Raw genomic sequence first — 22,227 nt, forward strand, 5'->3', positions numbered from 1 at the left:
TCTTTCTTTCTTTCCTTAAACTTTCAAAGAAAAACAGAGTAGCATGCAGTGTGGTGCATTAGTGGAGTCATCTAGTCATGACCATATTGGTAGGAAATTTTCATTACATATCATTTTTCTGATTCACTTCCTGAATGTTACAAAATGTTCTTTCTTGTAGGTTTTTTTTTATTATCTAATACAACTCCCAGAATTGCAACTGAATAGCAAAACACAATTTTATATGTACTTCAGGAATATGGAGCTCTCAGTTCCCAGATGTTCAAGCTGAGTACTTTTTCCATATTCATTTTGGAAAGTTGCTTCTTTTGAAATTTGAAAGCCTGACTAGTTGTCTTTGACAGGAAGTATTTTGCTGTCATGAGTATATCTGACACCACATCCTATGTGAAAACGAGATATATAGATTGAACACAAATAAATGAATAAAGCAATAGAGCATTGAGTTTAGCCAATAGGTCTTTTTTCCAATAGCTCTATTTTAAATATAAATTGCTTATTAAAATTTGCTAACTCTTCATTTCTTTTTATACTAATGAATGATGATATTTTATTCAGTGGAATAGCATGTCACAAAATTCAGTGAGGGAAAGATCCCAAAGTCACTTAACATTGTTCTATTAACTGATAAAATTTTAAGTATCAGTTAAAATAAATTCAAATAAAATAATATTCCAAAACTTGCCACAGAACCTATTCAGACACTAAATTTCTGATAGTCTTGGGTCAACAAAATTAAATAAATAAAGAGAAATTATATTTGTATTTGTAGTTTTATGCTTTTATCTGGTAATGATTTCTGACTGAAAGAAGAAACAAATTTTTTCTTATGCCAAGGAAGGAATTCTTTCACCATAAATTAAATGGATGGAAAAATCATTTCAGAAAAGTTTATAGTGGAAAAGCATTCAACATATTGAACAATCTTTAAGGTCTTATACCTTTGTAGAAAATTCAATGGCTCATCAGTAAGAAACCTAAATTAACCTAATTTATTTTTGCTCTGTTTTATATGTACAAAATGTGCAATGTGAAAACTATGCCATTTCTGCAGTGATACCAATCATCCAGAAATCATAAATATACATTATACTCTTCTATTCATATTTTGCATGAATTTTATTTGAAATTTTAGATATTTATTACTTATTTATCAGTATTTTTTCTTGTTTTGCTGTTACTTTTTTGGTACAGGATGTCCACACCCACCCACAAACATGCACACACACACACACACACACGAAGAGCCTTCTAATTGCTTACCCAATACCAATTAGTCATTCTTGAAATTATATAAATGTAAGTAATACTAAATGTACTAGAAAAATTGTGTTCATATTTCACCCCTTTTATATGTATATGTAACATAAGAAAGAAAAAGAGACCATACATTTGAAAGGGAACTGGAAAGGGCTGCCACTGGAGGAGTTGAAGGGAGGAAAATGAAAAGGAAAAATGCATTCCTATATTTAACAGCAAATAATGAAAAAGGAGGCAACGAATTTGAAGGAGAGCAAGAAGAATTATGTGGAAGGGTTTTGAATGAGAAAGGGGAAGGGGAAAACGACAAAATATGTTAAAATCTTATGAATGGAAATATCATAAGAAATCTTTTTTTTTTATTAATTTATTCTTGTTACATCTCAATGTTTATCCCATTCCTTGTATCCTCCCATTCCTCCCCCCCCCATTTTCCCATTATTCCCCTCCCCTATGACTGTTCCTGGGGGGGATTACCTCCCCCTGTATATTCTCATAGGGTATCAAGTCTCTTCTTGGCTACCTGCTGTCCTTCCTCTGAGTGCCACCAGGTCTCCCCCTCCAGGGGACATGGTCAAATGTGAGGCACCAGAGTACCTGAGAAAGTCATATCACACTCTCCACTCAACTGTGGAGAATATTCTGACCATTGGCTAGATCTGGGAAGGGGTTTAAAGTTTACCTCCTATATTGTCCTTGGCTGGTGCCTTAGTTTGAGCGGGACCCCTGGGCCCAAATCTGCCTATCATAATGTTCTACTTGTAGGTTTCTAGGACCCTCTGGATCCTTTTATTTTGCTGTTCTCCCATGCGTCTCTCATTTAGAGTCCCAATAGGATGCCTTCCCCTCTGTCCCAGTTTCCTGGTAAGTGAAGGCTTTCGTGGGACATGCCCCTTGGGCTAGTATGCAGATATAAGTGAGTATATACCATTTGAGTCTTTCTTAATTTCTAATATTATTTTAATTAAATTCAAAATAGAAGTACAGCGAAAGTCACCTGAGAATGATAGAGGAGATGATGAGATTCACTATGGGAGGGTGGACATGATGAAGGCGTTTGTTTTTTATGCAGAACCACTTTTAGAACCCCATGGTAATAAGTAGCAAAGACCAAGTTTATGGCAGCCAGTCATGAAAAATATCTCCATCAAGGCCACCGTCCATTTCTGGTCGGCATTACTGTTCTTTGCTTTGTGGTACATGTCGCTGAACGGCAGCATGAGTAGGATGTGGAAGCAGAGTTGAGTATGGGGACAAAAGAGCTTGAGGTCTTGATGAAATGTTCGGAACCATGTTTGGATCTCTTCTAGAAGTAGTAGTTGAACAAACACAGAACTCAAGATTCTATGAGTTCTCTGAATGTGCCCCTTCTTCTCATCTGCATCTGTTATTTGCTACGGGGTGTAAAAGTCATGTATCATTGGTGGAGATGAAGACTAAGCAGATGGATATTCCAGAAGTGGGATGTGCATTTCTCAAAGGGAAAGGTAAATAGCCCTACATGAAGGAATAAAGCCAAAGGTGGGAATTTATTTCAGCTGGAGACCTTAAGATGTTTATTCTGCAATCGGTAATTCTTCCTCTCTAAGTTTGACTTGGACTCTGATGGATGGAAGCTTTAGGTAGGAATCATGTTTATTTACTTTTTAAAAAAATCTTACTGACTTTGTGTAAGTATTGAGAGCGGAGAATTAATACCTAAATTTGCCACGTAATCCTCTACAATTTAGAAGGTGCCTTATTGCACAGTATCTTGGAGCTTTAACATTGTAATCAAGAGAAGGATCAGTAAACTCAATCTTAAACTAAATTAAAAGGGACACACTCAGTTTTATCCTTTATAGAGAAGATAGAGAGAACAGAAAGAACTAAAGTACAACCAATCCCTCCAAGGCAGGCAGGAGGGGCTTATTTTTATAAGACTACCAGTCCATTAACCTTTAAAGGATTTAGAATAAAGTAAAACAAAGAGACATTCTGAATAGAAATGGCATTACTTACATATAACTATGCTTTTATACCTTACCTTGGGGATTGAAGACAGAGCACAGACCTCTGTCCCTGTGGCATACAAAATGATTCAGACACCATGAAATGAATTTATCATTTCTGTTTCACACTGAGGTCAAATCTCTGGTTGCTCTTTAAAGAAACAGGAGTGATCTTAGGAAAAGTCCCAGATAATGCCTGTTGGATCTCTGACTTATGCTATGATTTGTAACTGCCAGTGGGGGTGGCAAGGACAATCTCATATATTTTGTAGGGTCTTGGCCTTCTCCTGAATGCCCCATTACCTCTCCTTCTCGCTGCCTGTATTCAGAACTATTAATTTTCTGATTAATGTATTACCATCTGATTAATGTATTACCAGAAAGCCAGAGGGAAATGATAAGATAGGACGTAAGGAGCTCTTGCTTGTTTTGCAATGTTTTTGTTTGACTTAGGAGATAATTAGAGCACAGATTGATGTTCCTGTTTAAAGGTAATAAATCAGCTTGAAATAGGAGATTTGAGTAAATCATTTACCACATCATTATAACTGTAGAATTCCAGTGTTCACTGGATAGGATAAACCAAGCTCATGTAATATAGAACATGAGAATTATTCATCTTTCCATATAAAGACAGTTAAAAAAACTGGAGTTGTACATTTTAATATGGTTATTCATAAATATTAAATACCATTAACTGTGCTATAGTCAAAGCTTGCTCTGGAGGGACTGGAATCCAGCATAAAGAGGGACAAAGCAACTCTCCTAAGAAAGAGTAAAGTCATGGTTGATTACCACCGCTGAGAAGTGTCACATTTCCCACACGAAGCTTGTGTATCACTAGAACAGAACGTTAAAGAAAACAATAATTTCATCAAGATGAGAGACTAGAAGCCAAGTTAGGGAAAGCAAAACCCAGGAGTAGTAGTTAGAAAGGCACGTGTTTCAGTATATACTCAGAAAGGAGCAATACTCAGCTGTGCTATCAGGGACAGGGACTCCTGAAGGGAACAGGATGCTAGTCCTTAAATGCTGGGACTTTTCTTCTTGATAACTGAATTCTGGGAGGATAAAGATGGACCTGGGACACCGAGTTGAGGGATAATTTAGCATATTTGAGGGCTGACCTTTTCAGCCCCATTTCTAGTCTGACTTTCTGAATTAGCATTGTTAGGATTTGAGCCCTTTGTTAAGAAGATCATCACCAAGCAGAGCCATATTAGAGACACCTTATCCAGATTCAGTTGGTGGCAACACTTGTTAAATGCAGACAAAGGGATCTTCTTCTGTCAGTTTGGGAAGATGTTACAGTTTTTGTTTTGTTGCTTGGGTAAAATACTCCAAATCTAAAGTTAAGAGAGAAAGGTTTTCTTTTAGCTCACAACTCCAGATAATAGTACATTATTTGAGGGAAGTTTCATGTGACAGGGATTTGAAAAAGCTAATCATGTGTCACCCCTGGTCAAGAACAGGAAGAAACAAGCACACACTTGCTCGGTGGCTAGCTTGCTTATGTTTAGTAAATTTATCCACTGTTAAAGAAAAAATTATGATACTTAGGGATTCCTTGTGATAGTAAATGCATGATTAACTATATATCGATCCAATTTAACCAATACAAAACTACGTATGTGTTTAAACTGTCTAACTTTTGCAAGCCTCAATTGCCTGCTAGGTTCTTCAAGTTTAAGTATGTTCTAAGGAGGTCCCTTACTGTCTCAGATTCCCAGCTAGACATCAATAGATTTAAACTAGCTTTGAAACCAGCATGCAAATGTGGTTTATTCTGATCAGAGAATTAAAGTGAATTACTAATGTATCACAATTGTCTAAACACAAGATTAGAGAAAAGTTCAGGGTTTCTTTTCCATCTCCTCACACAAGCTTGTTGTCCACACAAGGCTTGGTTGGACTTGACGGCTGAAGTCCGAAACCGCTAAGGTGTACTCACCAGCTTGGTTAGTTGTGATGCTGACTGCAGCAAACTGTCTCGGTGGTGAGCTCAGGTCTGACACACCATTAATGGCATCGATCTCAAAGGTGTAGTTAGTGTGTGCCAGGAGGTCTGTCACTGTCACCGTGGTGTTGGTGAGTCCGAGCTGCCGAGGGAGGAAGCGGACGTTGGGGCTGCAGGGCTCACACTGCCTGACATTCCACCCACATTTTTTACATATGATGTTGAAGGTAATATCCTTCCGGCCTCCTGTGTCCAGAGGCCAACTCCAGTCCAGGATAACTGAGGTCTCATTTATGTTAGAGATAACATTTCTTGGTGCGGATGGAGGTCCTGCAAAGTGGTTCCACAAAGATTAATGAGCATCTCTGGCTTCTACTACAAGGGAAATAGGAAATTTATAACGGAACTGGAGAGGTAAATAACCATCCTGTCTTTATTATCTACTTTAATTCATCCTCGGAGGGTCCATGAGATTATAGGCACATGGATTCAAGAGGAGAAACTTCCCCAACCTATGAACTGGGAGTTTCTATCCCTGATTAAGAATCTATTCACAATGTCCAACAAAGATATTTACTACTAAATTCAATCCCCTTGTGAATAGTTAGGAAAACTTCAGTATTATGTTTATAAATCTTGGTCCCCCCGCCCTTTTTTTTTTTTTTTTTTTTTTTTTTTTTTTTACTGTGACCTATGATCAGGAGATAGCAAAAGATAATAAAAAATCCCCAAACATAAATCCCTCATCTGTAACCTCTGCTGCCCTGGCAAATATATTGTGAGATTCTGAAGTCAGATACAGAATTTCGTTTTCTTTATAGGGGTTGCAATGTAAAAAGTGCTTCAAGAACTCATTCATTTTGTGTGATAAATGTGGCATTCGTGATGAGTCAAGCATGGAGAAGGAAGCAGAGAGTTTTCAGATTGCATATGGAAAACAGAAAGAAATGGACGAATGTTACACACACACACACACACACACACACACACACACACACACACCTTGAAAACAAACATCAACATGTCACAGGAAGATAAAACAAAACAAAACAAAACATGAAGGCATGGGTCGCAGCAGAACTACTCACGGGTACAAGCCATGGATGGAGGGTCTTTGTCTGCCCGGAAATAATTATTCTCACACCTGCAGTTCATTGAACCATCTTCTTGTGTTGAGCTGTGTGGTGGGCACTTAACACACTTGGCAATACCATCTGAAGCCTTGTAGAAGCCTGGTCGACAAGCTGCAAACAAAATGACTCTTTTAAATTTTCAGCAATTGTACCATATCTTGAGAATGTGTAAAACAGATTGCTGGATGTCAGAGCAAGAATTCTTTTATGAGGAAAAGTATTTTGTCTCCTCACATAGTTCACAGAAGCAAGTAATGTGGACAGCGTGATTTCCCCTGGTATTCATTTTAATTTGTTCTACACCAAATGCCAAGGGAAGCAAACAAACAAACAAACAAACAAAAAAAAAAAAGCGACAGAATTTAAATGATTTGGGCACTAAAGAATGGTAAATTTTTCAACATGTATCTCCACAGCTTTCTTTGGCATTGGACAATTTGTGGTGAGAATCAGGCAAAACTTGTCATGATGTCGTCATTCTGATTCTAAAACATGATGCACTGTCCTGTCTGCATTGCAGTTACTATAACTCAGTTGCACGATGGCTTGTCTTCACACTTCTATCTGCATAGAACTGTGTCCTGAGTACTGTAAGAGACTGAAGTGGGGAAAATTTAGTGTGCTGTGTATTTTAAGATTGTTGAGAGGATTTTTGTGAGCCAGTAGTAGCAGTAGTGCTTGTACTAGTGCTAGTAATCGTCTTGATAATGTTTCTTAACTTCTAGGGCAGTGAATTCCAACAAGATTTAAGAACATTTCCTTATCCACATCTGAAAGGCAGCACACTTTCCTCATTTCAACTCTTTTGGTGTGAACCACTACTAGGTAAAAGTACCTGGCAACCTCAAGCTCTGTCACATTCTTTCTTTCTCTGCATGTGTCTGCAACATGTATTTTATAGGTCCAATAAGCTGCTTTTCAACACTGATTCCAGCTTGCCATTAAGACTCTTCATAGAGTGCTGCCTTCCATTACTTTCATTTAGTATGATGGAACATCTAACAAATGCTTTTTTGTTCAATTCATTTAATAAGTACAATAGACAGTGAAATCACTGCGAAATTTCTAACAAGGCTTCTCTTGACATTATTTTAGGGAAGGACCTTGACATCCAAATTCTAGGCTTCATCTTTTAGAACTCCGCATTATGTCTATGTTGGGATTGGATGGTTTGTGGCATTTGTACATACACTGAATGCCCACAGTATAAGAAAATTTAATAATTTTCTATATATTCAATATATTCTAATGTTCTTTATATTGTTTTTTAAAAAATTTTTTATTAATTCATTCTTGTTACATCTCAATGTTTATCCCATCCCTTGTATCCTCCCATTCTTCCCTCACTCCCATTTTCTCCTTATTCCCCTCCCCTATGACTGTTCCTGAGGGGGATTTCCTCCCCGTGTATATGGTCATAGGGTATCAAGTCTCTTCTTGGTAACCTGTTATCCTTCCTCTGAGTGCTACCAGGTCTCCCCTACCCAAATCTAGCCAATGGACAGAACATTCTCTACAGTTGAGTGGCGAGTGGGGTATGACTTTCACATGAACTCTGGTGCCTCATATTTGACCATTTTCTTTATATTGTAAATGAAGTGTTATTTGTACTCAAGGAAAGAACATCATGTGTGAGCAGATCTTAAATTCTCCATATGCATTTAAAATAAAACATGGAAAATACAAAGGAAAAACAAGCCATTAGAATTACATAAATGATGAAACTTATTTACCTAGACTTTCTCTTTTCTAGTTCCTAATAAGAATGTCTATTCCAACATGATTTTGCAATATGAGTTGCCTTGTTTTGTCAAACTGAGGTGTACACAAATAAATATTCTTTTCACAAACCAATGTGTAGGAGGATTACAAATATTCACCCTTATAGGCCTTAAGCGTTGCTTAGAAACTTCCATTCATAGCTCACATCCTATCACTTCAGATGGAAATGATATAATCTATAAAAACAAACCACGTATTTAACTTCTGCTTTCAATTCAATTAATCACAGAATGGCTTTTCATTTTCAAAAAGGTTTTATAGAATCATTACAAAGCTAATTAACAACACACTGGTGTAGTTTGTTATTTTGTTTGCTTCTAGGTTTAATCTGTATGTTTTTGTTTGAGGCTTTTATAGTTTCAGCTTTTGCCATTAAGGTATTCACTAAGTACTCAATCACACTTTGTTCATGCTGTAATGCCTGTATGATATTTTTAAACGCAGAAGCCATGTCTTAGCTGCACCACATTCCATCTAGACTACTGATAACACTTGAAGGTAGATATGTTCAATAAGTCTCTAAGTTTGGTAGTTACATTCAATAAGTCAACAAGCTACAAACATAATTCAAACTAGTAAATAGAATAAATCCAGTCATGGTTAATAATACTAGATGATGATAAAAACATTAATTGCACATATATTCAGTTTAATAAGTATTTGGCAATTAACAGTTTTCACCTAGGCTGTCTGATAGGCATGAAGGTAAACTAATCCCCAATTCTAATCACAAGAAAAGGGTTCTTGAAGGGCTTGCTGGGGCACACCTTTACAATCAGCACTTCTGAGGCACAAGCAGGTGGTTCTCTGTGAATTTCAGGCAGGCCAAGGCTACAAATTGAGCTCCTGTTGCACAGGGGGGGAGGGGGGAAAGAAGGAAGGAAGGAAGGAAGGAAGGAAGGAAAGAAGGAAAGAAAGAAAGAAAGAAAAGGTGAAAAGAGCTCCTGAAATGTTAAGTGAGCTGTAGACATCCACAGATGGCCTGTAATTTGAGAGACATCATGAAACTTGAGTAGGAAGTGGCCAGTATGACTTAGTTAAATCCACCATAGATCAGTATGTAATGGCGAGTTATTACTTAGTGACATAAGGCCAGTATTATATAACATTTACCCCATATGAAAATTTTCATCTTGCTTCCTAATATAGTTCTGATTCTGTCAAGAATTGCGCCGTGCCGGATAACCTTTTATTCATATTTTATGTCAGCTAAGAACGAGTGACAAAAATAAGACCAAAAATTACGAGCAAAATCGTAGAATTAAGAGGACAGATGAACACCACCCTCTGTTCTCTCTATTATACACATTTCTGACCTTCATTGTGAGAGCATGATGGCTGTAACTACAGTAGCTTAAATAAGGCAAAGAGCTGAAGTCTAAAAAAATCAAGGAATGTGTAGGGTGTACGCAATGAATCAGCCAGCATCTGTCTCAGATTGTCTTCATCTTAGAAAGATCATAGCTTGCTTTAATGTAAAAGAACCGGAGCTCTGGTGGAGGTGCAATGATTCTAAAATAGCACACCAGCCAGTGTAGATATGCATTACATCTGAGGACTGGGTTTCAGAAAGTAAGTCACATCTAACTGAGGACAAAGTCTCCACAAATGCTGACACCTCAGAGATGGCTTGACTGATGTCTCTAACTACCAGCATATATTTACTATCTGGGTGTTAAATGTTCAATAAATTGCTCCTAACGAACACATCAATATCATAGATGTCCTTATTCCTTCTGAACGGTAACAGTGTGCTCACCTCAGTGGGATCTTACAGTAGTTAAAATAGTCAGGGTAGATATGAATCTGCTTATTGTATTTTATCTTATTTTATTTTTTCACTTTAGTTTTTTTGATACAGGGTTTCTCTATGTAGCTTTGGCTGTCCTGGCACTTGCTCTGTAGACCACGTTTGCCTTGAACTCACAGAGATCTGCCTGCCTCTGCCTCCCAAGTGCTGGGTTAAAGGCATGCACTACCACCGCCCATCACATTTTAAATCCTGGATTATTCAAACAAAGGAAGAACAGATGAGAAAGAGGAATAGGAGAGAAGCAATAGTGTACCCTAGATAAAAAAATCCTATGAAATGGTCCAGAAAGATCAAGAAAGTTCAAAATTCAAGAAAGTTGTTTTTTAATCTGTTTTTTCTTTTTCCCCTCAGTTTTTTAGAGAGGGTCTTGATATCTCATCCTGGCTTGCCTGGGACTTACAGTGCAACCCAGAATGATTTAGGACACCTGAAAAAGTTCTTGCCTCTTCTGCAATGTTTTGGGTTGCAGATATGCTATCATACCCGTTATTTTTCTGTTTCTAATTTTATAGAAATAAATCATTGAAAGTAAATTAATCACTACTATATAATTTTAAATAAAATCTAAATCTTGTATAAGCATTTTAGAAAAACAATCATCTAAATTTGCTTTTTAAAATGTAAGCTTTCCAATCAAGGACAATATGTGCAGTCAACATCAAACCCCTACCCAGATCTAGCCAAGGGACAGGACATTCTCCACAGTTAAGTGGAGAGTGGGGACTGACTTTCACACAAACTCTGGTGCCGCATATTCGGCCATGTCCCCTTGATAGAGAGGCCCGATGGTACTCAGAGGAAGGATAGCAGACTACCAAGAAGAGACTTGATACCCTATGAGCATATACAGGGGGAGGAGGTCCCCCTCAGTCACAGTCATAGGGAAGGGGGATGGGGTGAAAGCAGGAGGGAGGGAGGAATGGGAGGATGCACGGGATGGGGTAGCAATTGAGATGTAGTATGAATGATTTTATTTTTTAATAAAAAAGGGAAAAAGACATTCAAGAACAAAAAATAAATAAAATGTAAGCTTTTTTATGAATTTGGTTTTTTTGTCATCTACTACAAATAAGAAACCATTATAGAAAAAGTAATGTTGCTGTTTATATGTCTGCCTCAAAGATTTATTTTTCTTGTATTTCATGTCTAATGATAGCATGGGGAAATGGGAAAGCACATTCCTTTATTGGAAGAACAGAGAGACTGTCAATTTAAAAAACACCGTGAACACAGAAAAGGTGGTTCATCTTCTCCATTTTAGTCTTTGGTAACACAAGACAGGAGGATATCCATGAGTTTTATAGCAACTTGGGCTACAGATTGGGATCTTTAGAGGATTTTAATGCAGTAACATAATTATTCTGTCAAAGGATCACACCCAAAGACCTAGGTCTACAGAATCTCACTGGAATATAGACATGCCCTTAGTACACACCTTTATTCCCAAACAAGGAGGGCCAGGCAAAACGATGAATCAGAAAAAGACTTAGGCAGATTTGGGCCCAGGGGTCCCGCTCAAACTAAGGCACCAGCCAAGGACAATACAGGAGGTAAACTTTAAACCCCTTCCCAGATCTAGCCAATGGTCAGAATATTCTCCACAGTTGAGTGGAGAGTGTGATACGACTTTCTCACGTACTCTGGTGCCTCACATTTGACCATGTCCCCTGGAGGGGGAGACCTGGTGGCACTCAGAGGAAGGACAGCAAGTAGCCAAGAAGAGACTTGATACCCTATGAGAATATATAGGGGGACGTAATCCCCCTCAGGAACAGTCATAGGGGAGGGGAATAATGGGAAAATGGGGGGAGGGAGGAATGGGAGGATACAAGGGATGGGATAAACATTGAGATGTAACAAGAATAAATTAATAATTAAAAAAAAAAAGAAAAAGACTTAATAGAAAAGTGAGAGATAGGATACACCCAACTCTCACAAGGACAGGAAAGAGAGGCTGCTTAAGAACAGTGGAGGAACAGAGTGAGCAGTTTGGTGCAGTTTAGCTGAATGCATTTAGGTTCAGTTGAGTTTCTAAAGTTTGAATCAATTCTGTTGTATTCATGCAATCAGTGCAGTTCTGATCATGATTTCACTTTTTCCAAGCAGAGCAATTCATTCAGAAGCCAAGAGAAGCCAGTTTGAATCAGTTAGCTTGGAGAGGAGTTTGCATGAGAACAGATGACTTTAACCAGCTAGCACTAGTTCTAAAAGAAGTATATTCTGACCATTGGCTAGATCTGGGAAGGGGTTTAAAGTTTACCTCCTGTATTGTCCTTGGCTGGTGCCTTAGTTTGAGCGGGACCCTTGGGCCCAAATCTGCCTATCATATTGTTCTACTTGTAGATTTCTAGGACCCTCTGGATCCTTTTATTTTGCTGTTCTCCCATGCGTCTCTCATTTAGAGTCCCAATAGGATGCCTTCCCCTTTGTCCCAGTTTCCTGGTAAGTGAAGGCTTTTGTGGGACATGCCCCTTGGGCTAGTATGCAGATGTAAGTGAGTATATACCATTTGATTCTTTCTGCTTCTGGGTTAACTCACTCATTATGATCATTTCTAGCTCAATCCATTTATCCACAAATTTCGGGAATTCCTTGTTTTTAATAGCTGAGTAGTATTCCATAGTGTATATGTACCACAGTTTCTTTATCCACTCTTCTACTGAGGGACACTTAGGCTGTTTCCATGTTCTGGCTATTATGAATAAGGCTGCTATGAACATGGTTGAGCAAATTTTCTTGTTGTGTGCTGGAGCATCTTCTGGGTATATTCCAAGGAGTGGAATAGCTGGGTCTTGAGGAAGCCCTATTCCCATTTTTCTGAGATAGCACCAGAGAGATTTCCAAAGTGGCTGTACTAGTTTGCATTTGGAGAGTGTGATACGACTTTCTCACGTACTCTGGTGCCTCACATTTGACCATGTCCCCTGGAGGGGGAGACCTGGTGGCACTCAGAGGAAGGACAGCAAGTAGCCAAGAAGAGACTTGATACCCTATGAGAATATATAGGGGGACGTAATCCCCCTCAGGAACAGTCATAGGGGAGGGGAATAATGGGAAAATGGGGGGGAGGGAAGAATGGGAGGATACAAGGGATGGGATAAACATTGAGATGTAACAAGAATAAATTAATAAAAAAAATAAAAATTAAAAAAAATAAATAAAATAAAATTAAGCATGCAAATGAAAAAAAAAATAAAAGAAGTATATAGGGTGAACTTATTCAGCAGTAAGTCTCAGAGGCTGAAAACATTCTAGGCTTATTCTAGCAGATACAGGCTGAAAGCTGACACCTTCAAGGTCCAGCCTTGCAGATGATTAGATTGTACAGGGGCTAGAAGCTTTCAGGCCTAGCCCTAGGTATAGATAGAACAGAGATAGAAATGCTTTGGTCTCAGACTAAAGCATGTATTGATAATGCTTGGGTATTAGTCTCATCTCATCACCTCATTGAGGAAATAAAAGCATCTTTTTAAAGAAGCCTGCCTTAAACAAACAAACAAACAAAACAAATAAGGTGGAATGATACACTTTGAAAATATGTATGAAATAAATCCTTCTTTTCTCATTGTATGTCATTTTTTCCCTGAATCACCAACTAATACTGGGGAGCATACTTGAAAATAAAACTTAAAATTTAATTTTCACTAATATGAACTGTCTTGGAAAAATAAATGTATAAGGGGAAGGTATATCTATCTATCTATCTATCTATCATATTTATTTATTTATTTATTTCATCTATCAATCTAGCATCTATCTATATTAACACAGATGACAATCTCACTTTATCCTACCAATAAATCATTCTCCTCCCTTGTCAGGAATTAATTTGTGCTAAAGCACCTATCTATATATTTTAGCTTGTTCATTCTTCAGAAAAAAATTCTTATGGAATTATTGAACATTTTGCATTAAAATGGATTCATATTTGCCACACTTCCTTTACTGTAAAACTGATGCTGAAACAATTTACATATGTCTCTCATGCAAGTATGTTTTATATGCTAAAAAGATTTCACTTAGATATGGAAAACCATTTTCAGGAAGAGTAGAAATTGTATGTGTTAATGTGTTTCCTCATAACTCTCCTCCTGCCAAACACTCCTGAGTGATTGAATTACTGGTGTGAGCTACCATCTCTGGTTTCACCCTGTTTTTGAAGTTGACAAGCTTCTTCTGACTCTCCAATAAACCAATATTTGATAGCAAATACAAAAAATATTTTCAAAAGACATGTACATTTCAACAATTTTTTATTTTTGTATATAACACACACATATATAAATAATACATATGTATATACATGTGTGTGTTTATGCCACATATTTGTGGGTCCCAGATCCACAGGAGCTGGAGGCAACTATAAGGCGACCAATAGGGATACAAGGAACAGATATCATGACACCTGGAAGAGTTGCAAATCTTTCTTAACCACTGAGCTATCTCTCTAGACTGGTATCTAGTTTTAAAATAAAAATCTCCATGTTCTGGCTACTATGAATAAGGCTGCTATGAACATGGTTGAGCAAATTTTCTTGTTGTGTGCTGGAGCATCTTCTGGGTATATTCCAAGGAGTGGAATAGCTGGGTCTTGAGGAAGCCCTATTCCCATTTTTCTGAGATAGCACCAGATAGATTTCCAAAGTGGCTGCACTAGTTTGCATTCCCACCAGCAATGAAGGAGTGTTCCTCTCTCCCCACATCCTTGCCAGGATGTGGTGTCACTTGAATTTTTGATCTTAGCCATTCTGATGGGTGTAAGATGGAATATCCACAGTTGAGTGGAGAGTGGGATATGACTTTCTCACATACTCTGGTGCCTCACATTTGACCATGTCCGCTGGAGGGGAAGACCTGGTGGCACTCAGAGGAAGGATAGCAGGTTGCCAAGAAGAGACTTGAAACCCTATGAGCATACACAGGGGGAGGTAATCCCCCTCAGGAACAGTCATAGGGGAGGGGAATAATGGGAAAATGGAAGGGAGGGAAGAATGGAAGAATGGGAGGGTACAAGGAATGGGATAAACATTGAGATGTAACAAGAATAAATTAATAACAAAAAAAAAGCAAAAAAAATCTCAGCTATAAAGTCAAGAACTACTATGAAACACCCACCTACTAATTCAGTATGCAGAAGTAATAAAAGCATATTTAAAACCTGCTGCCCAATTATAGAGCTCTAATTCATAACTTCCTTTGGGTAATCTGGTAGAAAAATGTTCTTGGTTAAACTCTGCTAAAACTATTCATTGATTTTTAAGTCCATGTTCATAAAACCAAAGGGCAAATAAAAGATTCCAATATCTTAAGTGGCAGGAAATGTTTTAAATGCCACTTTTCTTTCCTCCATCCTCTTTCCCCCTGCTCACTTGTGTATATGTTTATGTGGTCCCTGGTATGTTTTCTCTATGAGTTACACAAGATAGTCTAGATTAGTTATGATAGGAGCTCTCATCTTTGATTTTTAAGTAGCCAAATGATGGTAGGAGGATGTATAAGCTTAAATTAATAATCATGGATTAAGTGTGAGAGAGGCACCCCTCAAGGCTACTGCATATCATTGTGGATTTTCTATGAATCAGATTTGTTTATTCTATCTTCTTAATTGCACTGTGGGTCATATTATCCTTGGCAGGTGAGCCTAAGATACATATGTCTTGTGTGTGTGTATAAAGGCAGGCTAGTCAAACCACAAGGACCCAGTAGTAAGCAGCTTCTCTCCATAGTTGCTGCCTCTCCCTGATCCTGCTTAGCTCTGGCCCTAGCTCCCAGCAGTGATAGATAGACTATGATCCGAAGCTGTGACAAATACACCCTTCACTTCCCTGGGTTGTTTTTGCTCATGCTTTTAATCACTGCAACAGAGAGCAAGCAAGAGCAAGGAAATAAAAAGAACATTTTAATCTGTAACAGAAGAATCAGAAATATCTTGGGAACATTCAATTCTATAGGTGAAAGCAAAATGATCAACTAGGAATTAAACACTCTGGGCCCATAGGAACTTAAATATCACACCCTGCCAGCTCCAGCAAATAATGAAGAAGAAAAAGGATGTATTGCAAGCCCAGTACGTGTCATGTAATTATTACAAGAGCGTTTCTAGACACATCTTTGGCCTCCTTCTGAAAGAATGCACCACCCTTTTCCTCCAGGTTATAATTGATGGTTTTGAGCTCTGCTGATACACAGAGTGGGTCAGGTTACCATGGTGAAGAAAAGCAAATGCACCTAGTAAACCATGGTGGCTACTGTTGAAAGAAAATAGACAGTCTTTAGTTACAAAGTGAATTTTGTCTCCAATTGACAAATGAGGCTGACTTTTAGAAGAAGCATGGTTTTAATTAAGGGTTAAAAGGCTCATTTCAATTTGAATTACCTTTAAATTATAAAACAAAGCTGGTAGTAAGTAGTGCTCTTTCAGTATTCAGACTTGAGCTGCTACACACAAGGCTATACCACCGACTCCCTGTCGTAAACACAATCTAATGGCCTGAACACCACCAACTAAACATGATTTCCTGGTCTTACAAATCCAAGCCTGACAGAGGCTAATTCACAGTACAAGGTCAAAGCAACTGTTTATTCTCCAAATGAGGTGGACTCCCCAATCTTTCAGGAACTCTATTCTTTGTCATCTGAATAGAGGTATGAGGCTTGGTAGCAAGACTGGGACATTTCCATGCATTGGACGTGGCTCTGTTCAGTCATTAAACTGCCTTCAAATTATAGCACTGACAAAATGATCAAGTATTTCCTTCTTGGGCTACTTCCTGTCTTTAAAATAAATGAATAAAGAAATAAAGTGCCTAAGGCAAAATGCAGAATCCATAACAATATGGTATGGCTCAAAGATGGCTTGGCAACAAGACTTTACTGTGCTTGCTGTTGTCCTATCAGGTTAGGCAGGAGAGATGCCAGTAAGATTGAAAAATGTCCAGAGGGCTTTCACCATGGAGAATGCTAAATGAGCCTGGCTGTGAGCATATGCTTTACTATCTTTGCTTTACTTTCTAAGAAGAATTGTATGTCCTAAGATGGAATAAGGTCCACCCATTAATAGGAATATACATGGAGAGAGAGACTGAGAGAGAGAGAGAGAGAGAGAGAGAGAGAGAGAGAGAGAGACAGCAGAGAGACAGAGAGTATGACTTTATGACATCTTAGCACCATGAATACCAAAATATTCAAGACCCAAATATACATTCAAGACTTAAGCAATGTTCTGCCAAAGTTTTGGCAAAGAATTAGAAGTTATCTTGAAACAAGAGTAACATTAAAATCTCTATAGACTGTCACTATGAGGGGTTGCGAGGGACTAAATAGTGTTTACCCCTAAGCACTCCCTTCTCTGGCTTATAATGTACCATACAGCTTGTGAATCATGAGCAGACAATGAGAACCTGCCAGCAACCTCACATTTATCTTTAAAGTTTTTGTAAAATATATTTAATGTAATTAAGAATATTGAACTATACCATGCGCCAAATGTCTAAAATCAGGAGTTCAAAATATTGGGCTAAACTTTTAGAGGAGTAATCTGTAAAAGAGCTACTGTATGTGAACGCAAAGAGAATAGTTTGGTCTAAAGCATGTTTGTCTACATGAAGACATGATAATATTGATTAATTTGGAACGAACATAATTCTTTCAATTTGAAAAGTAATTAAGTACATAAAATTATAGAATACATTTTCCTGCATACATATTCCCGATTTATAGAGTTATGTCGGTATTATTGTTACATTTAAAACAGGTTAAAATGGGGGCTGGATAGATGGCTCAGTGGTTTAGAACACTGGCGGCTCTTCAGAGGTTCTGGATTCAATTCCCAGTAACCATATGGTAGCTCACAACTGTGTTTAGCTCCAGTTCCAGGGGATCTGGCACCTCCAAGTATACATGCCAGCAAAACACCAATGCACATAAAATAAAAATAAATAAATCTTAAAAAACAACTTAAAATAATGTATTATGTTATCTTATGTTTTATTAGTTTTAAAAATTCACCAAATATGATGAATGTTCTCTCTTATCTAATAAACTTAGATATCTTACAAGTAAAATAAGTGGACACATACAATAAAGGTACATAAACACTGAATATGTAGGTATATGTGTGCATATGTGTGCTTGGTGTGTATGTGCATATCAATGTATGTGTGTGTGTATGTTTGTATGGATTTTTTGTGTCTTATTTGAACATTGGATGCAAGTCATGTAAATGCAAGTGGGGCTGAAGTCTCAACATCCATCTCTCTTTCCAGTCTTTAACATTCAGAGTCTGAGGCCAAACATACTCTCCTCACAGGTTTTATTAGCCCTTGCTTCTATGACAGTATTCCATTTTATAGTTTTCTTACTTCTGTGTATTTCTCTAAAAAAAGTGGCACATGACTGAGCATGACGGTTAATCATATTTTTTCAACCTGCTAATATGATTTTCACATTTTTAGTCTCAATCACCTCTCAAGAAATAGCATATTATTTTTGAAATATAAAATATAAACTAAGAAATGTGTTAAAATTAGGGGGAAAGGACAAAATGTTGAATGTTGCAAAACGAAGCTGGAATATCTGGGGCATATTTACAGTGATCAGCCAGTCTCTGCAAAGGGTGAAAGTCCGAGATATGAGGGAAAGTATCATCATTGTTTTTTATCAGAAATTGCTTCATGTGCCTTCGTTCTTAAACATGAACTAACATTAATTTTGTTCACTTATATTTTGAGAAAATATCTTCAATTTTCAAATTTCTACTATGAGCATTCATATAATAGCATAAGGTTCTTATTACATTTATATGTTTTACTTTAATAAAATGACTGAAAAAAATATTATGACTTGAAAGCCAATGGATTTAAAATAAACCTATTGTGTTTAATTTATACACAACTTAGCTTACTGTAATATAGTATTAACAATTAAAGGAGTGTTACCATTGAACTAACTGCATTAAATATTTGTTAAAAATTTTTTATAGCTAAGCCATTTTAAGGTAACAGTAAAAACAAGGTAATTATTTCACTTTTACAATTAAATGAGACTGGAGTGTGTTTCTTAATGTAATTTTGTGTTTGGGGTAAGTACCTGCTCCAAGAGAGAAAGGAAATCTTCATTTTAGATATTCTGAAATCCATTCTCTAATTAGAGAATATTGGTTTTATTGGGACAACAATTTCAAATATAAATAAATGTGCAGGATATTGTCCTAATGACTAGCTCAATGTGTCTTTCCAAATAGGTTGGGCCTGATGGAGAGGGTTCTATGGAAAGGAGAGGAACTGAGATTCAATGCCAGAGCGTTCAGAAAAAGAATAATCTGGGATCTTAATGCTGCACTGGAATAATTGTTGTCAAAACATAAGGATTTCTATCCATGAAAGGACCCCTTTATCTCAAACAATTATATGTTGAAGAAAAAACAAAACTCTGAGGTCTATCATTTATTTTGAGACTGTTAAGAGAGAAAAAATTGTTCACAAATATAAAGAATAGCATGTTTATATACAACAGTTCAATTTCACATATAAAAGTCAGATATTTTTCAAGGTAAAATGTATTATTTGCATAAAATACTATTTTTTTTCAATGAGAAACTTTTTACACATTTTTCACATTTATTTGTCAAAACCAAAAGTGTCCCCCTCCGATTGAATGATGTAGAAGTTAACAGTGATAGAAGATGAGTAGAACCAAGAGTCCTTAAGGTGGGACACTTCTAGATATACATGCACACATGCTTTCTGCATGGTACAACTGGAACAACCTTTAACTTGTAAGATGCATTGCACTTTAAGGGATAAGGAGGGAATAAATGGAAGAGGCATCAGGTCAGACTCTGGCATGAACTCCGGTGCCCCATATTTGACCATCTCCCCTTGGTGGGGAGGCCTGGTGGCACTCAGAGAAAGAATAAGCAGGATACCAAATGAGACTTGATAGCCTATGACCATATAGTGGAGGAGGAGGTCCCCCTCTGACTTAGACCTAGGGGAGGGGAATAGGGTGAAAGCAGGAAAGAAGGAGGAATGGGAGGATATAAATGATGGGATAACAATTGAGTTGTAATCTGAATAAATTAATTAAATAAAAAGAAGAAAAAGAAAGAAGAATCAGGAATTGTTAAAGAAATATTAGAGTTCATTGCTTCTACTCAGCAAACCCGTGCCAATCTTGGGGCCAAGTAACTGAGATGCATGGGTCATGTAACAAAGGGACCATAGCAGAAAGCCTACAGTAGGACCACATGTGTTCTCTGGGCCATTTCAGAGAAGCTCAGATGTGGCCACTCTTATGCAGAGCTGCCATACTTAAAGCAATGGGTGACATGGAGAGAGGCATTACAGATATGTCTCTTTTTGTACTGAAATAGACACTTCTGTGATTATGTGTAAGTTTGTACAAAGCTTTTACATTTCCCCGATTTAAATCACCATTATATTTTAGAGTTAGAATAGTAATTGAATAGTTAATCTTAATTCTTCAGGTCTTAATTTGTTTGTTTGTTGGTTGGTTTTGTTTAGAAATTTTTGTTACAGATTTTTATTTATTTTTTCTTTTTTGATTAAAAATTTTTAGACATTTTGAAGATGTCTTTATGTTCTTCCGATATAACCCAGATCCTCCCCACATCCCTACACACCCATACTCATGTTCTTTCTCACTAAATCTCTGAAACAGAAAAAGGAACTCACACAAAAGGAATTAATAATTAATAATAATAATATAATTGATTTGCCTCATTAACATTTTAGAGTTAATCATTGACCTTGTTTGTATCCAGTTAATTTAGGAGTTTAGAGACTGACTACGAAGGAGAAAGGCAGAGAACCAAAACAGTAACAGGAAGAGAGTTCTGAGAGTGCTACAGCTAATTCTAGCATCACATATTTAGTTGTCTTTGGAAATCCGGGTAGGTTGCCCTGTACACTCTGCACCATCCTCCTTATATCTTCTACCAAAGAGAACAGTTATCTCTGCATTCATTGTACTGTTCACTGAAAATCTATTCCTTGCCTAATACAGTATTGTCTCACCTCCAGAGTTTCAACATTCATGGAAGACCTGCACCATCCATCCAGTCTTTCAAAGAAGTAAGTGAAATAAGAAAAGGACCATCCATTCCCACTACTCAGTTTTGTAAAATGACATTATATTTAAGTCTTTGGGCTTTCAAGGTTTAAAGTTCTAGTTTATTCTTATAGTTACGAAGTTTCAATTTAGTAGCTAATGTAGAACTAAACACTTCAGAAACAAATAGTGAAAAAGAGCTGAGGAGATGGCCTTGTCACTAAAATGTTTGCTGAGCAAGCATGAGAATTTTTTTTTTATTAATTTATTCTTGTTACATCTCAATGTTTATCCTATCCTTTGTATCCTCCCATTCCGCCCCCCATTTTCCCATTATTCCCCTCCCCTATGACTGTTCCTGAGGGGGATTACGTCCCCCTATATATTCTCATAGGGTATCAAGTCTCTTCTTGGCTACTTGCTGTCCTTCCTCTGAGTGCCACCAGGTCTCCCCCTCCAGGGGACATGGTCAAATGTGAGGCACCAGAGTACGTGAGAAAGTCGTATCACACTCTCCACTCAACTGTGGAGAATATTCTGACCATTGGCTAGATCTGGGAAGGGGTTTAAAGTTTACCTCCTGTATTGAGAATTTGAATGAGGCCATGGATCCAATGTCAAAGCTGGGTTAAGTGGAACACTTTTATTACCTCCGTGCAGGGTCAACACAAACGTGAGGATCTTTGACGTTCCCTGGACAGCCAGCCCAGCCACATCAGTGAGCTGCTGGTTCAGTGAAAAGATCCCATTTTTAAAAGTATGATGATTGCGGATGATACCCAATGTCAACCTCTAGTCCTATATGCAGATTCACACATGAGCATGCATGCACGTACACACGCACACACACACACAAACACACACACGAAACTTGGTGTTACTTTACATGAGAGGTGAGAAGAAAGATAGTAGAACTTCCAAGGCAATTAATTATCATATACTATCCCAATAAACTCTGGTTTTAGATCAGGTTTTATTTTTTATAAATATCTTAAGCATCTAGACAAGTGGCTCAAATAGGATAAATTAGCATGTTATTACCACTTTATTACTAATTAAACAAATTTTGGAGATGAATTACATCACAAGATGATCTACCTATTTATCATGGATTGAATTAGGTACATTCTTTATGTTAAAACAAAGAGCTTTTATTGTACAATGGGGAAAACATAACTTAATTCCAACCCAAACCTTAAAGGGTTAATAGGAGGGGTTAGA

General features: G+C 37.4%; 1 protein-coding gene across 3 annotated transcripts in view; it reads right to left on the bottom strand.

Annotated features, from left to right (window-relative positions):
* Epha3 (EPH receptor A3) overlaps positions 1-22,227 on the bottom strand; it is a 322,281-nt gene that overhangs the window by 88,790 nt on the left and 211,264 nt on the right. For all 3 annotated transcript variants that reach the window (XM_051150116.1, XM_051150115.1, XM_051150114.1), the window contains exons 4-5: positions 6,297-6,452; positions 5,203-5,538 (exon numbers count right to left, since the gene is read on the bottom strand). In XM_051150116.1, coding sequence (XP_051006073.1) covers positions 5,203-5,538; positions 6,297-6,452 — 492 coding nt within the window. The remainder of the gene's footprint in view (positions 1-5,202; positions 5,539-6,296; positions 6,453-22,227) is intronic.

The sequence above is a fragment of the Acomys russatus genome, chromosome 8 (genome assembly GCF_903995435.1).
Source record: "Acomys russatus chromosome 8, mAcoRus1.1, whole genome shotgun sequence".
In the NCBI taxonomy this organism is placed as follows: domain Eukaryota; kingdom Metazoa; phylum Chordata; class Mammalia; order Rodentia; family Muridae; genus Acomys; species Acomys russatus.